Source organism: Uloborus diversus, chromosome 1 (genome assembly GCF_026930045.1).
Source record: "Uloborus diversus isolate 005 chromosome 1, Udiv.v.3.1, whole genome shotgun sequence".
NCBI lineage: Eukaryota > Metazoa > Arthropoda > Arachnida > Araneae > Uloboridae > Uloborus > Uloborus diversus.
Window position 1 is genome coordinate 72,834,798 of NC_072731.1, and position 18,025 is coordinate 72,852,822.

General features: G+C 31.2%; 1 protein-coding gene across 1 annotated transcript in view; it reads right to left on the reverse strand.

Moving 5' to 3' along the window:
• LOC129234644 (sorting nexin-13-like) overlaps positions 1-18,025 on the reverse strand; it is a 96,986-nt gene that overhangs the window by 70,739 nt on the left and 8,222 nt on the right. Inside the window, exons 2-9 of the mRNA XM_054868679.1 lie at positions 15,647-15,740; positions 12,830-12,916; positions 9,564-9,685; positions 5,566-5,681; positions 5,375-5,482; positions 5,108-5,196; positions 4,949-5,032; positions 3,538-3,679 (exon numbers count right to left, since the gene is read on the reverse strand). Coding sequence (XP_054724654.1) covers positions 3,538-3,679; positions 4,949-5,032; positions 5,108-5,196; positions 5,375-5,482; positions 5,566-5,681; positions 9,564-9,685; positions 12,830-12,916; positions 15,647-15,740 — 842 coding nt within the window. The remainder of the gene's footprint in view (positions 1-3,537; positions 3,680-4,948; positions 5,033-5,107; positions 5,197-5,374; positions 5,483-5,565; positions 5,682-9,563; positions 9,686-12,829; positions 12,917-15,646; positions 15,741-18,025) is intronic.

Genomic DNA, 18,025 nt, shown 5'->3' on the forward strand with positions numbered 1-18,025 from the left:
CTATTTTCCTTTGCAGCATCTTCCAAGCAAAGTCAAGCGTTTGATTAAGCACATACTTCTCATAATGGATTGCTGCTATAATAGCAAATTTGAAGATTTCAAACTTGCTGCTTGTTTAAAGTCAAATTTAAATATTTTTTGCAATAATCAATTGCACTGCATTCATCAAAACCATATTTTCCTGGCATTTGCAGGCATAGAGAGGCACTCTTCAAAATAAAAGAATAGAAGACTCTGATGAATCAGTTTTATGGGGATATACGGATGCATTATATGGATATGCATAACAGCATTACAATTGAAATTGTAAACAGAAAAAAAGAATAATTCATCAAATACTTGAGTTTCATGCTTTATTTTTTAAAAACAGTTTCAGACTTAGTATATTGTAGTTTCAGAGCAACAGTAGGATATCTTAGTATTATTCCTGGGATTAGATAACTTAGTGTTGCTCTGAGGCGGCTATGGCGGTAGAACATGAATTATCAAAAACTCTTTTCACTGGAACCTCTTTTAACACTAGAATTACGGCAGTCTTGGTATACCTAGAAATATGGCAGGGGTCCTTTTGACCTTTGAGAAGAAATCATAACATAAAATTATATCTTATCTCCAAACATAAAATTATACATTTTTAAAAATTAATTTACAATAAAGATATTTATAATAAATGCAGTTTATTTAATGGAGGCAGAGATTTTAAGATACATAATGAAGTAGTTTTAAAAAGTTTAAAATACCCTCAAAATAACCAGGGCTGTTTCAGTTGCGTTTAGAAGCTAGCAGCTAATGCTTCCTTTTAAAAACTTTATGAATGCTTCAAGTTCTTCCAATGATGTGTTCTAAGAGGTATTTTTAAGTTTCTGTTCTGTTTCAGCATTAGTAAATGTGTTTGCATTTCTTTTTTGCTCAAAAAGGTCAAAATGATACCTGTTCACATTTTAGGTACAATCATTTAGTTTGGGTTTTAAAAAATACTATTTTCTTGATAAATATGCATTATGACACAGCATGATGGTTTAGGAAAAGTCAAGAAAGGATTAAGCTTTTTGTAAAAATATAAAGAAATAATTAGCAAAAAAAGTTTGACTCTGGTCAAAATGACTCCTCCCGTAATTCTAGAGTTAATTAAAATGCGGTTCTTTATTTTTTTTAAATTTTTTTTATTCTGGTAAGCAAACAATATCAGTGCACGGTCAAGGTAAATGGCCTGCCAGTAAATTTTTAAAACATTCTAAATAATGCTAGCTTTGAGAATGGCATTCAAGTAGACAACGATCAAAGCTGAAAGTGAAGTATTGTTTCAATAAACAATTATTTTTGCAAGCACTTAAAACTTTTAGATCAAAGAATGAAATATAAAGTACAATGAGCTTTTAATAACACAAGAAAGATTAAAGTTTACAATATTACATCTTCCTAAATTCACATTGCATTTTCTTGATAAAGTGATAATTTTAATATGAAATGAACAAAGAAAATTGGGATTGAGTGATTTTCAGGGAAGTGCAGGCCAAAACTCGCTTTTGGAGCAATCTCGGGAGCAAGAAAATGGCGAGTTTGGAGCAGCTTAGAGCAGTAAAATGGTGAATTTGGAGGAGCTTGCAGCAGTAAAAGGTGAATTTGAAGCATCCTGGAACTATGATTTTGAAAGGGTGCACAGTTTCACTTATCTAGGCTCAATTATCACAGACATTGGAGGTAACACCAAAGAAATACAGGCTAGAATCATAAAAGGAAACCGGGCATATTTTCTATACAGCTACCTTCTGAAAAACAAATTGCTGTCGAAATCATTAAAATGCAGACTGTATAAAGCAATCATCCGACCGATTGTGACATATGGAAGTGAAACCTGAGCCCTGAATAAAAACGATGAAGAAGACCTACTGATTTTTGAGCGAAAGGTCATACGTAGAATCACTGGTCCTGAGAAGGTGGGTGATCAGTGGAGAGTAAAAACTAATATTGAAATTGAGAATATCCTTAAAGGAAAAAATAGAGTTCGCTTTATAAAAGCCCATCTTCTTTAATGACTTGGTCACATTGAGCGAACAGACAATAATTTTAGACTGAAAAAGATCCTGAAATGGAAACCTTTGGGAATCAAGACCAGAGGATGATCTAGAAAGAGATGGTTGGATGATGTTCTTGCAAACTTGGAAACAATGAAAATCTGCAGACGGAGGGAGAAGGTCGGTCAGCGGGAGGTCTGGAGCAAAATTATGGATCAGGCCAAGGCCTATAACGGGCTGTAGTGCCACTTGAAGAAAAAGAAGTTTTCTTTTGGAGATAGAAGATTAGTTTTTCGACCATAGGTCGAGATATTTCTGGAGTAAAAAATGTCGCTTTTTCCAATGGTGTCAAAAAGAAAACTGTGGGACAATTCCTTCACTTTTTATTGATAGATTTAATGAAAAAAGTAGTGCTTAAAACCTTTTATTTTAAACTGCTTCATATTTAACCACACAAAAAGTGATGACATTGCAATGAAAAAAAAATGATTTTGAGAAATGATATCATAAGAAAAGGAATTAAAAATACATGTGAAAAATGGGAAAAAATAAATAAATAAATAAAATTTGAAAAAAAATTCATAAAGAAAATTTTTTTTAAACTAGATAATGAGAGTATATTTAATGATTTACATTGCATGCAAAATTTTAAGAAAGGCTAAAAACATGGAAAAAATGCCTGAATTTGAGAAACTTGAAATATCTGCATATTCATTACCAGAGCATTAGACTATCCCGATTTTTGCTAACTTAAGGGTCTCTAAATAAAATTAGAAATGAATTTTCTGTCCTTAAATCTTAAAAAACCCAAGATAAAAACTGGTGAAAAATATTAATTTTTAAAGATGGCAAGGCCTTAAATAAATTTGGATGCAACTGGATTGACATTTTCAAGTGGGCGTGGCAAAAAGAAACTTACAAATCCTCTTCTACTGAAAACAAAAATAAGAATGGTTGAAAATAATGGTCAATACAAAAATAATTGATGTCAAAGTGGCAGAATCACATAGTATATTAAAAGGATAGAGTTTTTCACGGAATTTGAGATGCGTAAAAAAATCGGGACTAACTCAAAAAATAGTAAAAAAACAGCACCAAATGCATAATTTTTGTGCCAATCTGCAAAAAACTTCCAAATATATGGAAGATACTGTAACATTAAATGCAAAATCGTACTTTTGGGGCAAGTTTGTACCATTTTGACGCAGAAAAGTACATTTAGCGGTCTTTTGCAGCAGTTTGGCACAGGATCGGCGATTGGCGCAGCTGACACATCCCTGGATTTTGATAGCAATAAGAGATTGATAATAATAACCATGATCACATTTAATAGAGACTACTGCATTAAATATAGGAAAAAGTAAAAAACATTCCTTTTTTTCATAATAATTCTAGAGTATTTAAAAGGTTTTTATTGAATATGGTTTTGTTGTCATATCTACTATTTAAAACGAGTTAAAATAGTTAAATTTTACAAATTCCATTGAAAAATGTATGTTACTTGTAAAAAAAAGACACATACCATCATCTCCACCGGTGTCTTTTGATCTTTGAATAGCAATTTCATGATTGACCATCTCAAGAACAGCTTGAAGTTCACCAATATTATCAGTGCATCTTATGACAAGTAAAAAACCATCTGTAGTTAAAACAGTATCCTTGCACTAAAATAAAAATTGAAGGCAAAATATATATTCCACACAACTGAAATGAATTCGTAAATTAAATTATTCAGCTAAAATATACTGATTGCACAGCATACAAATTTCTTAACACATTTGTACTTGATCAAATAAATATCAAATTCTATTTTAATTTAATCAAGTTAATATTGTTTATTTTTAAATATAAAGCAGACTTTGTAAGGATTCTGAAAAAATATCAGGACACAAAAATAGTACATAAACATCAGGACAAAAATCAGGGCAGTATTTTTTTTAATGTTTGATGCATTTTTGTATAAAACTCCATATTAACTCCAGCCATGAGTGAAAGGTTATACGGATCAATGAGTTTGTACTTAATCATCGCATGTAGTACTCAAATTTACTGGTACATTTTTTTTTCTTTTTTAATGCAAAAAAAGGAAAGATTAGTGGAAAAACGTCGTTGACTGACTATAATGAGCACGTTCTGATTCATACAGCCCTATTACTGATATAATTGGGTCCCAATTAAGAATTTATTTTAGATGGAAATTTGTATTTGAAACATTACTGTTAGAGCGAAATATTACTGTTAGAGCTGACATGCATAAAGGTGTCCATTCCACCCACCATTCAGCTCTGAAACGTATAGTACTGCAGTGTGATTTTTACCTATATTAAAATCAAGTTATTAATAGATATATAGACTTTTTTTTTTAATTTATTTTATTACAAAAAGAAATCTTTACTATTAATAAAGCTGAAAGTCTCTCTGGATCTCTGTGACGCGCATAGCGCATAGACCGTTCGGCCGATTTTCATGAAATTTGGCACAAAATTTGTTTGTAGCATGGGGTGTGCACCTTAAAGGGATTTTTCGAAAATTCAATTTTGTTCTTTTTCTATGATTTTATTTTTACCACTATTGGTGGATTTATTTCCTCTGCACCAAGTGAATTACCACAACATGGAGGAGTTAGTTACCATAACATGACCGAGCAAATTAACATAGAACATTGGCGAGAAATTCATCATCCATTATTTGTAAATATACAAGCGAACCAAATGACCTTTTAATTTTCTACTACGGGCAAAGTCCTGCGGGCACCACTAGTGAACAATAAAACAACTAAATGGTTGTCCTTTTAAGAATTAGTATTTTTTAAAAAATTATAATTAACCGGTAGTTTGACCACAGTTTAAATTTGAAGTAAAAAATAAATAAATTATTAAAATAAAAAATAAAATAAAATGATTTAAAGAAGAATGTAAAGGATGAGTACTTACTAGCCAAATTATTATCTGATTAATATAATCAGGATCAGATACAAGATTTATGATCGGCAAAACTGCAGCACTGACAATGATTTCCTAAAAAGGGAAAGAGGAAAATGAGCAATTTATGTCAAATTTTTTGAATAAATGTGAAATTAATTCCAAACTTACTCTTAAAATTAATCTTGAAACTAAATTTTGAAAATCTTCAGGTGGCAACACTATATACATGATCACTTCACAAAGCTCTTGTAAGTATTCTAAATCAATAAATAAGGGAGTATAAATAAATAAATAGGCAATAATGCTTTATGAGCTTCACAATACTTGCAAACTTGAAAGCAATAAGAAAACATCAATTTGTGTTCGTATGGGTCATCAGCATTCATTTATTCAGGAAATTTGTCAAAAAATAACACACAAGTTTTAAAAACTCACCAAGTTCATGTTTCTGAGAAGTACTGACTAAATTACGACTCAGGTTATCTTCCATTGCAGTTTCAAAGGTGAAAAACAGAGACAGTAAACTTACATTTGCAGTAGGATCTAGAATGCAGTGCAGATTACATTAATTTATGTGTCTAATTGTTTTACACAAAGTAATAAAAATTGGCTTAAAATATGCTTGCCTTTTCTCTGTGAATCTTTTAGTTTGGATTGAGCTTGTCTAAAAAGGCGAAGATGAGAAGCAAAATCATCAACTAGTTTTGTAGTTAAATATGGAACCCAATCAACTTCTTTGAATCTAAAAATTCAACAGACAAAATATTCAAACCAGATAAAATAAAAGGTCAATACATTGTTTTATAAATCATAGCATAACATAGAGTAAACAAATAATTGTACTATCTACAGCAAAATATATATATATATATATTATTTGTATAAAAACTCTTGATATAGTTATATTAATGAAAAAATAGGTGCCTTTTGTCCCTAATTTGAACCAAGTAGCTAAAGCTCACTTAGTAGGGGGGGGGGGTACCTAGTATGCTCATTCCAGACACATACTGAATGGATTAAAATAATTTTCAGCTTTCTATCAATTACTTCTGAATTCAACTCCACAACCACTGGGCTATACATTTAAAGATTTCATTTCCCCCCCTTCAGTTTTATGCCAATAAATGCAATAGCATGATTAAAACATAATGGGGAGTTAAAAGTTCAGAAATTGTGACCAAAATTATCCTAAATGACTGCAATGACAAAAAAAGAAAAAGAAAACCCACTTATCACATCATATGATACAGGATCTAAGCTTTTTACTTTACTTTTGCTTTGTCTTTTGTAGTTTCAGTAATAAAATCAAAATGCTGCATAGTCTCTGCTAAAAATAAAGCTGAAAGTCTCTCTGTCTGGATCTCTGTGATGTGCATAGCGCCTAGACCGTTAGACTAATTTTCATGAGATTAGGCACAAAATTAACTTGTAGCATGGAGATGTGCAACTTGAAACGATTTTTTGAAAATTCGATTTTGTTCTTTTCTATTCCCATTTTAAGAACATTTTATCGGACAAATGATCATAACATGGATGAGTAAATTATCAAATTATCATAACATGAGACCGTAACGTGGGCGAGTAAATGAACATAGCAAATTGGTGAGAAATTCATCATCCATTATTTGTAAATATACAGGCAAACCAAATGACCTTTTACTTTTCTACTACGAGCAAAGTGGTGAGGGTACCGCTAGTCAGTAATAAAGTTGAAATGACAACAATCTCAACACAGAACATGAAGAATTACTACATTTCTTTGCCTTTCATTATCCATCAATTAAATATTTTATTTGAGCTGAAGTTGCTAACCAAAACTCATTGTTTTTGAAACTGGGGTTAGTTAGTTATCAGAGTGTAAAATGCTTTTTTTTATTTGATTCACTATTTAAAAAACAGCAGTCATGCTAAAAAAATGTCATTTTTAATTTTAACTTTGGAAACTAAAGATATTTCAGCAAAACATAAATTGACAATCTTTGCACCAATATTACAGGAAGGGTTAATCAATAAAATTTGAAACTACCAGCAAAAAAAGAACGAAAGAAGTAAATGATTTTGAATGCCATCCAAAGATATTCAACTGTTTTTTATTAAATGATTACAGTAGACTCTCATTGTCCGGGGGGGAGGGGGGATTATTTTACACAGAAACGTCACACAAATCAAAACCTCATGAATTGAGATTTAATAGTAGTGTTAAAATAGGGGTTAGGTTCCACAGATTTTTAAAAAAAACTTCATTTTAGTGATAGTCAAATGTATGAAATATGTTTAATGTGTACTTATTCTGATAAATATTCACAACATTCATAAAGAAAATGTGAATTAACTTAGTGTTTATTAAAAAGGGCTGGTTAGGATATTCTTTTGGCAGTCATTCATTATTTTTCTCTCTATTTCTTTGTGGGGTATTAACACATCTATGATCAATCACATCATTTCTGTGACAGGATCTTCCTTCACTAACAAACAAATTAGAAAGATACTTTGCACTGTCAAGGAATGATTCAAAATGTTCAATGTGAAAGGCTGTTGTTTGTGTGTCATCGATTTTGTTATCCTTGTTTGCTTCATTCTGCTTTGTCACTTTTAAAAGCTCAACTTCCAGCGAGCTCTGAATTGTGTGAGTTTAACAACTTTGCGTCCAAAAAGAACTTTGGAAAAAAATGTCTACAGTGGTTCAAACTCGCTTATCACACCAAAATGCAGTTTATTATCTGCTCTCTGCAATCTCTCTGAATTTTGATTTTGAAAAAACCGAAAATTTTATCTGTTTGCAATGTCGAATCCGCGTAAAATAAAAACTCATCTGCCTAAAATAAAATAAAGGCGTCAAATCTAGACCGCATGTAATCAAATCCACGTAAAAAAAAGCCCACATAAAATGAGATGATCAATCGTACTTCAATTTTTCGGAAAAATATTTTGACATCAAAACTGGTTGAGGCAAAGCTTCAAAAAAATAGTGCAGATTTTCAAAAGTGTACATATAGTGAGTTTCCAATGCTATGAGATGTAAAAGCAGAATGCAACAAAAATCATAGCATCTCTAAAAACTTTTTACGAACATATTAGGGCTGGGCGATGTAGGAATTTCTACATCGTGATGCATCGCCAACCTCACATCGTGATGTAGCAATGCATCACGATGTAAGGTTTTTTCCTTCTTTTAAAAATGAATTGACAGATTTCAGCACCATAAAGAAATTTGTTATATCATAAAGCAGGGCTAAAAGTGCAAGTTAGTGAAAAATATGGAGGACAAGTTTTGAAATTACAATAATCCTGTTTATTTATGCAAAAAGATGTAAGTAAATGGATGCAAAGTTCCATTTAAAACCTCACATATTCTTGCATTAAAAAAAGCACCCTTGCAGTTAGTAGCGGGAGAGGGGGGCTGCACCAGGTGCTATTCAGAGAGAATTTTATAGTATATAAAATACAAATATTTTAATTCTGAAAATGTCCACCAATATATCTTAAATTATGTTTAATTAAAAAAATTTAACAAAAATAGAGTACCCAATATTGCAGGGGGAGGGGGAGGTTACATATGACATGTATGAAATTTTGCAGAAAATGGATTTGCAGTTTATATTTGTCTTCCAAACTTTTATTATGTCACAAAAGAAGAACTGAGCTGTTTCTGAAAATTATATAAATTTCATATTTACATAAAACTTTATTTTAGTTTTGGGGGGGGGGGTAGTCGGTGACACTACCAGTTAGCAACCCGTGTGACATCTGCCAAGAACTCCACTTCTTGTAACACCAAAATACGCATTGCATTTTTTGTTGCTATTTAGCTCTCTAAATTTTGCTTTTTTCCCTGGCAAGTGACCATATGATACGTCTATTACAAAGAACACATGTGCATTTCTTACATGTTTTGGGAGAAATGAATGTTTAATTCTTCCCACCTTCACTGTTAAACCAGATTGGATTGACACACTGCTAATTTGCATTAGTATGAAAAAATGAGAAATTACAACGGCAGCAACCTTGGACCAGTGTCTGTACATTGGATCAGTATCAATGCATTGGTTTAGAGAAAAATTCTACACCAATTTAAGGATGTAGAATGCACACCGGTGTTTGGCGATGTATCGATGCATCGCCCGGCCCTAGAATATATTGTATCATATTTAGAATCAAAAGTATTTATCAACACTTTCATACTGTTGTGAAGAAATTAGGAGTGCATCAAAAGGTGATCAACACCAATACATTTGTGAAATGCTGTTTGCCATTAATTTTTAAATAAAAATGACAGTGATAAGTTGGCCTACATTTTAGAACGGAGTGCACTGTGACCCACCAAAAAATGTTTTCAAAAGTTTTTTGATAATAAAAGTTAGGAAATTTACAGGTCATTAAATAACAAATAGTATTTAGAATAAAAAGTAAGAATAATCTAAATGTTGAAAATATTTCAGGACTCCTAAAGAGATATTTCCATACATGATTGAGAGCATTAACAAACTGCTGAAAAAACTTCATAATTAATTTTTATTCAGTTATCATTTAAAGTTAAAATAAGCATTTCTGAAGAAAAAAAAATGTTTTGACATTATAATTAATAAATAAATACATAAATAAACAGCATTAGGAGTTGTTATACCTGTTGGAAAAGGCTACAATTACTTTCCTTACAAGTTCTTTTAAACATAAGAGAAATTCTTCATCAGTAGATAGGTGAGAATACCAGGTGTTAATATAATCCCTAAATGCAAAGTTTAATACCTAAAACGGAGAAAAATAAATTATATCAGAAAAAAAGTCAATTTATGTACACATATTCATGCATGTTTTTAATATAATAAGTTGGAGATAGGTTTGTGTGTGGGTGGGGGGTAAAACTAAGAAGGGAAACAAAAAGTAATATGCTTAGAGAAAAATGAAAATAATTAAAAAATATATGGCTCATTCTTCAAAAAGTGTAACTTTTCTGTCACATGCATTTAACACTAAAAATTTTAAGGAACAATTCATTTAGCAATGCTTTTTAATTTCATAAAAAATATATCTATTTAAACCTGCCAACAATTTTTTAATAATAATTTTTATTTTAATATATTTTTGGTTCACACATGTGAATTGGCACCTTTGTGGCATTTCACACACCTTGTATGACTATTTATGTTGCTTAATAACTTGTTTAATTAAAAGTTATACTTGTTTATTTATTATTCCTTTCACAAGTGTCTTAAATACTAATTGTTTAAGTATATTTAACTGTTTAATATAATTGTTTTAGTTCGTTTTAGTTGAATAAGGAGTCACGTCAAACAATAAACTCTCACATCCGTTACCTAAACACAAATTGCCATTCCCCATTAACATGTGGCTGTAACCACATCAAATTTATTTTCCATGATACAGGGGAGCCCCCTTGTTTATTTTCAGCCATAAAGAAGTTGTGAGATTTTTGTCGAAAAAAAAGAAGATAGATTTTGTTTTAAATATTAAGTGTGGTTATTGTGACTTCTCACCTTCGTGAACTTGAATTTCAGGGACGTAAATTAATGTAAAAAAAAAATTAACATGTTTTCATATGCTTAACATGTGCAGATTGTAGCAAGGAAGAAAAAATATTTCCCTGAAAAATATATCCATTAGGCCTATATTAATGGAAAATTCCTCACCTCCGTTAATCTTAGCTCGGTGACAGACCTTATCAATGTCATTATTTCTGAGGTGAAAATAAATGATGGAAGGGAAATACATCAACGTTAGGCATTCTACCAAAATTATAAATTGCCAGTATACTATCAAATTTACTAATTACTATTAATTTTAAGGCAGTTATTACAGTGCTAACATTTTAGACCTTGAAATGAAATAATTTAAGGCAAATAATCATATATGTATCACACTTAATCACTCATGGCTGTATTTCATTTCAAAGTCCAACAAATTAGCACTTCAATACCACCATAAGATTAGAAACTAAGAATTTACGCTTATGGTGGTGTTGAACTGGATGTATCAGACTTTGTAGTGGCTTTGAAAATAACTCAGGACAAAATATTACAAAACCATTAGGACACTTTTAATATTTTTTAAAGCTTGCAGTGTCCATATATATTGACACATATATAATATTAGACTCCATATTATCTCCATATATTGCAATGAAAGGTATATATCATCAGACATTGTAACCAAGTTTATGAGTGTTTCTTTTTTTTTTTTTTTTTTGTTTGTTTGTTTACTGGAAATAGGCATAAAAAAGATCAATGCAATTGCAGCGTTCCTAACTGATTCTCTTTTAAGTTTCAAGTCCCTAAATGTCTCTTTTTTTTAAATTTAATTGTCTTTTTGCTATAAAATTTCAGTTTCATTTTGGATATTCCCAGAAACTTTTTCTACCTCCTTCCATTTCTTCTTTTAAAAAAATATGTTGTTAACATCCCTACCATAATTTGAAAATTTTGAATCAAATGGGGAAAAGACAGGTAGAGTTTAGAACTACTGATTAGGTGTAGTAAATTCATTTAGGATAGTTTCTTGTTCTAAGCAAAACCAATTTCAAACAAATTTTTAAAAAACTAGCTGATTAATCGGCTAAAATTCCTTTGACATAGTTACTTGTCCTAAGTAAAAATCTTACATAGTTAAAAACTGAGCGTATGTATCAATGTATGTATCTATGCCCAAGTTTCTTCTCCAGAACGACAGTGAACTGACCATCGAACCAGGTATTGATGGATTTGTAATCTTCCTGTCTTTATGTTTGGCTATTTAACATAATCCTTCGATAATAATTAGTGGAGATATCAATTAAAAACTATTAATTATGACACTTAGATTTCGACATAAAATCCCTATTTTTCAAATTCTTTCCTCCTTTCAAACTATTATTCAGTGCTTCATCTCAACTTTCTGCAACAATGCTTTTATGAAAATCATTGAGACGAAAGATCTGTTGCCTTTTTTTTTCTTGAATATGAACAGGTATAATTCTTGTTTTTGTATTGAGGCGTTTCCTGTAATCGGGGGACTTAAAATGTTTACTTCTTCGTTATTTTTTCGCAATCTGCCACAAAATTTAACTGACTTTTTTCTTTGGTTCAAGCCTGAGTGTTGAACTCGCGTCACTTGACATAACTTTTATTTTCGAGGTGGACTGTGTAAAGCCGGGCGACGTAGCTAGTAATTTAAATGAAAAAAGTAATTTTTCAGCAGATTTATTGGCTAAAATAGGTCGATAGGTTAATAGGTAAACTGGGGGATAATCAATTACTGACAATTAATCTGTGCAGCACCAATTTCAATCTTTAAAAGTAAAATTTTCACCAGGGTCAAACTGAAACTCTGCTAGAAGGCCTGAAACTGATTTTTTTAAAAAATCATCAGGGATATCAGGACAAAAAGATAAAAATCAGGATCAATCAGAATAAAATATTTTCAACAGAAATATCTGGACAACTACAATCTCTGATGTACCATACATAAATCAGCAATATTAAAGAATTTTTTTCCTCCCCCCCCCCCTTCATATTCATCTTATAAAAATTGTTATGAGCTTTCAGCTATTTCAAATTTTAAATAATTAAACAAATTTTTTAACTAAAAGTTTTTAGCAAAACACATGTCTTTACAATTGAAGTAACTCCTACATTATATTCCTTAAGCTCTTCAAATCCCTTTGATATTTGCACTTGCCTACTCTTATAACAAATATACTGAATCATTAATTGATGAAATTAGTGGGTATTACTTTTTAAATCAAGTATATGGTATAATGACACAAAGCAGCATAATTATATTTTCCAATGTTGTGTAAAAATTCTTCACATTCTGCAAGCGTATGTATGTGCATATAATAAAAGAGTGAACAAACATGCATTACAATAAATCAAAAATTAGGATAAAGCTGTTTACCTCTTGTAAAGGATCATCTATCATACTGGATCCTGTTAGCCTCTGGTCTCTTTTGAGCTGTTTTGGTTCGTATTTAGTAGGATTTATCTACATAAAAAGTAAATTATTTAATAATTAAAAGGCTTGATAATAATGGGCCACAACCTTTTCAATTAGATGCTGAAAATGAGTGCTGTACTTTTTATATATACAATGAAATACCAAGCATTATGGGATGTCAAAAAAAGGCTGCAAAAGTTTAGTTACAACATTCAAATTATATGTTTATACTTTTATACTTTTAGTCTTCTACATTCAACCATATTGTCATTTTTCTCTCCATGTATTTCTGTTTCTATTGCTGAACAGCGAATAATGAAACTATTTTTGTTTTTCATTACTTGTATACAGTTTGTAATACTCTTCGGTTAAAGATGCACTACATTGTTGAATATCATTAGAGTTACCTGCATTTGAAATAATATAAGATTAGTACTCATTGCCCAGACCAGCATGTCTAAACCTTTTCCAACATGCAAACTGGCAAGAGCTCTCAAAAAGAACTTGCGGATCGATAATGTTTGTTTTTCCTACTTATTTTCCTTTCGTTTCTCTCTCTCTCTCTTTCTTTTCATTTTGGGGGCGGGGAGGGAGGGGGCTGAAAAAAACAAAAACTTTCATTTGTAGACTGTTAAAAACATATGATATTTTACAAATCCAAGAGGTTATTTTTTACAAACTCCCTTCTACCCCTCCATTTAGTAGAAAAAACCTTTGGTCTCAAGGACTGTTGAACACTTGTGAACAAATTCTGCGAATGACTGACAGGTTTTCCCAATTTTTTTACATAATAATAATAATAATAAATGAATCAATAAATATATAACTAAAACTTAAATAAGTTATATTTCATTAAACAAAATGAAAATGAATAATTTCATACAACTACAAAAGTTCAGTTACAAGCGTTATCCTTGCTTATGAGTATAAGCTGAAAATATGATGGGTAGCAACACTATAGAAATTGATGAAAAAAAAGTTTAGTTTTCTTAAGATGGCAAAGCAAGGTAAACTAATTACTTCCAAATATTGCAGATAATTAACCTTCAACTGTTTGTTTTTCTAATTTAGAAAATAAGGTTTAGGTGTTTTAAGTAAACATTTTATATGTTCACTATAATTTTTCATTGAATTGAAAATTTTTCCTTCAATATTTTTCATGAAATTAATGATTTAAAAACATGGACTAATTTGGGTTTATAATTTTTTTCTTAGAATGAAAAATAGTAATTTTATAGAACTACCAAAATAAGTATTTACAGCAGAGACGGATCTAGAGGGGGGGCCATTGGGGTCATGGTTCCTCCCAAAACCTTGTGATTGTAGGAATTTTTCAAAGAAGAAAAAAAAAGAAAGGAAATATTATGAGAATATAACAAGGTTTAACACATGAGTTTTACTTCAAATGAGTTTTAGGACTTAATTGGGGGAGAAATTATATCAGTATCCTAGAAACAGAACTATTATTTCCAAAATCTCGCTTCATGGTTTACATCATTTCTTGATTCCAACTAAAGACATTTGGACGATCTCTAAATGCTGCTGTCCTCGGAGCACACCTATTGCTCACGAAACCAAAGAGAGAATACACTTGCATTTTTTAGAGCTTTTATTTCAAAACTTTTCATGATTCGGGAGAGTCCCCTTTTTTCGTGCTTCTCCACAAAGTAAGTTTCAAAAACTCAATTTTATGCTATTATGTTAAGATGTTTGAAAAGGACTCCTCAGAATCTTACCCTGGAAATCGTTTGAAATTAAGGTCTCCAAAACACCATTTAAGGATATTTTTGGTCAAATGAGCGGAAAAGAACAGGAAAACGACTATCCTCCAATTTTTTTTTCTTAAATTGAAGTTCTGAAAAATGCAATTTTCAAGTATCTTAGGTGACTTGGGGGAGGAAAGTGAAAGAAAACTCTCATCTAGGGAGAGGCAGTTGCCCCTTCCAGCCTCACTCTGGCTATGATCATGCTTAGTAGTGGTTTTTAAGATTTTCTCAGCTTAGTTTTCTTTTAAAATGCTCAAAAAGAAATAAAAATCAAATTTTTTAAAAATGTTTTCAGTTTTAAGCTTTTTGCGAGCTGGAATAAACTGCTTGTGGGCCAGATCTGGCCCGCGGGCTGTAGATTGGAAAGCCCTGGAAAAAAACAATGATCCCTTGCTCTGCTTTCCGTGCAAATATTTAACCCGAAAACATCTTTCATTTTGATAAATTTAAACTGAATCATGTCCCTGCTGACTCTTCTTTGCTTCAGGCTATATACATTAAGCCTGGAATCATAATGTAAATCTGAAAGTTCCCTTACTAGATTAATAGCTCTTCATGGAACTCATCCCAATGAGGATATCTTTCTTGGGGTAAGGAATAACATACTCCAAATCAGGTCTTACCAAACTTCTATACAAAAGCAGAATAACCTTGGTAGATTTTTTTTGAAATAGATCTTTAGATAAACCCAAGTAATGAAAAAATATTTGAAATTTTTTAATAACTCAAAAGAATGACTCAACTGGCCTACTTATGTATCTAGATTGACAGCAATACTCGTGAAATAAATATTTTTTAAAACTTTTTCCTACTGCTATAAAAATATGATAAACACAGAAATATGATGGCGACACTCTTATTAGACTGCTAAGTTTCTTCTTTTTACATTGTAAGTATGTTAAGGTATTACAACAGCTAAAGAACAAAAGTTCTATTTTGCACAATGTAAGTAATAAATTTTACAATAAAAGCACACAATAGGTATCTTAAAATGAAATGTCAATGAACCAACCTGTAGCAGACAGCTGGGATATTTTACTTTTCTTTTACTATTGAGTTTATAAACAATTGTCATTTTGCTTTGCACATGGCACACAATGAAGAAACTAAAAATTAAATAATAAACATAAGAATAACAAATATAAAAATTTTAATCACAAAATATAAGATGTATATCCAATAGCCTTTTTTTACTTTATTTTATTCTTTTGAAGCACAAAACTTGATAAAACAGTTGCAGATATAATATTCTGAATCTTTAGGTTGATTTTTGTTTACATGTTATCACCGGTATTAACTACAACAAAAAGTTTGTTTCATTTAAAAAAAATTCTAGTGCCAAGATATTACAGCTGATGAATATTTAGCATTTTTTCATGGAAGAAACTTTTGACTATAATTTTCTAACTCAAATGTATGAATGTTATGGAATTGAACAAAACAGTAACATAATAAAGAACAATTTTGCAACTGTACATAGATGCTTCATTTCTTTGTGTCCATTCTTAACAACCAGGTATTAATATACATTCTAAGGGGTGACAATTGATGATTTTGATGCTTTTTCTCCTGAATGTCTTGCAGACTGATTTTATAGGTTCAGTTGCAGACGTCACTAAGGTATCAAATTACAATTCATGAAACCTAGTTCCATGTTTTCTCTATCAAATATACCAATAACAAAAAATTTCACAAAAATGAAGAGGAATGTTTAGTTATGATAGATATGGATGGAAATTACCCTTAGTACTTAGTAAGCTCGCTTTCATTAATGGCATATTAGAGGTCATGTGGATATTATGTCATACCTTTGTCTCTGACAACAATTCAGAACCAAGAGAGAAAAAAAAAATGCAAAAGGACTAAAAATTTGGGAGTCTAGGAAAATTTGGGACACATAATCACCTGATGTATCTATACATCAGCACATTAAAGCCAGAGCCACTAAAAACAGAATCCTCAAATGGCTGCTCAGTTTCTCAAAGAACCTTGTATACTTTCACTTTGTGGCAAATGCTCATAACCCAGAATGCAGCTCTAAGCAATTAATTTTATTTCATTTACAAATACAAATGTGACAACCAGCAACAGGCTCTGGGCCCAGCTAGGCTAGTCCTAGTCAAGTAATTAGTCCCCAATGAAGATCAATGGCCCTCTTAAAGCTATCCACCCCCTTGCTCATTACCGCCTCTTCCGGTAAGCTATTCCAAGTGTCCATGACCCTGCTAAAGTAGTAGGTTTTCCTAATTTCCAAGTTAGCCTGAGATTTAAATAGCTTAAAACGATGACCCCTTGTCCTTGTTAAGCCTTGCAAATAGTTTATATAAAGTTATGTTTTGAGCCGCATGTGTCAGCATCCCTGTTGTCAAGGCAACAATAGCTTTGGTTTAAAATTGCTTGTTCGGAAGATTGGGAGAGCAGAGTTTGCAATGTTGAAAGAGCAAATAAAATTATTATCCTGTTAACCTTTAATCTATGGAGTCTGGTCTTTTGCTAGTATCTTAAGTATAGCTACAGGTTTTTAGTATAATTTCATTGAGGCATGAGAATGCAACATTTGGCGACCGTGACAGGACTTGTAGTTATAAAAATTTGAAAAAGGCAAAGTGTACAGGACTCATAGTATTGATATTTGACAAAAAGTAAAGAGAACAGGTATAATTTTGAAGAAAATTATTTGCTAAGAATTGCATTGAATATTTTTTGTTTCAATCATGGCTTTGATATAAAAGCGTAAAGTGATTAGATCTGCATTTACCCGTTTATGCAATAGTATTGATACGGCTTTAGAAATTGAGGACATTAGTAATGCAGATAATTGCGAACTGTTGGCACAATTTGAACTTCTTAGTGAAAGGTATGATGAATTAGTCACCTTAAATGAAGAAATTTTAAACATAATGCTTGAAGATGAAAAAACTACAGAAGGTGATTTTGAAATTGAAAGTCGTACAGTTGATGAATATTCTGCAAAATATAAGAAACTTAATCTTCTTTTAAAGACAAAACAAGTGAATAACATTGCTGATGATGAAGATTCTATATCCAGTCTAAAGAAAAGAAGATTTAAGTTGCCTTTGCTAGAATTTAAGAAGTTCAGTGGCGAGATTATTGATTGGCTTGGTTTTTGGAGTCAGTTTTCTAAAATTCACGAGGATCCAAGTTTGGCTCCTGAAGACAAATTTCAATATTTGATTCAATCAACTGAAGAAGGAACAAAAGCTAGAGAAATTGCTCTGAGTTTTCCGCCAACCGGTCTTAATTATCCAAAAGTAACTGCAGCTTTAAAGGATCGATTTGGCCAAGATGATATGTTGGTTGAAGTCTATAGTCAAGAACTGTTGAAATTAGTCATTAAAAATGTTGCCAATCCTTTGTCAATTCATGCTGC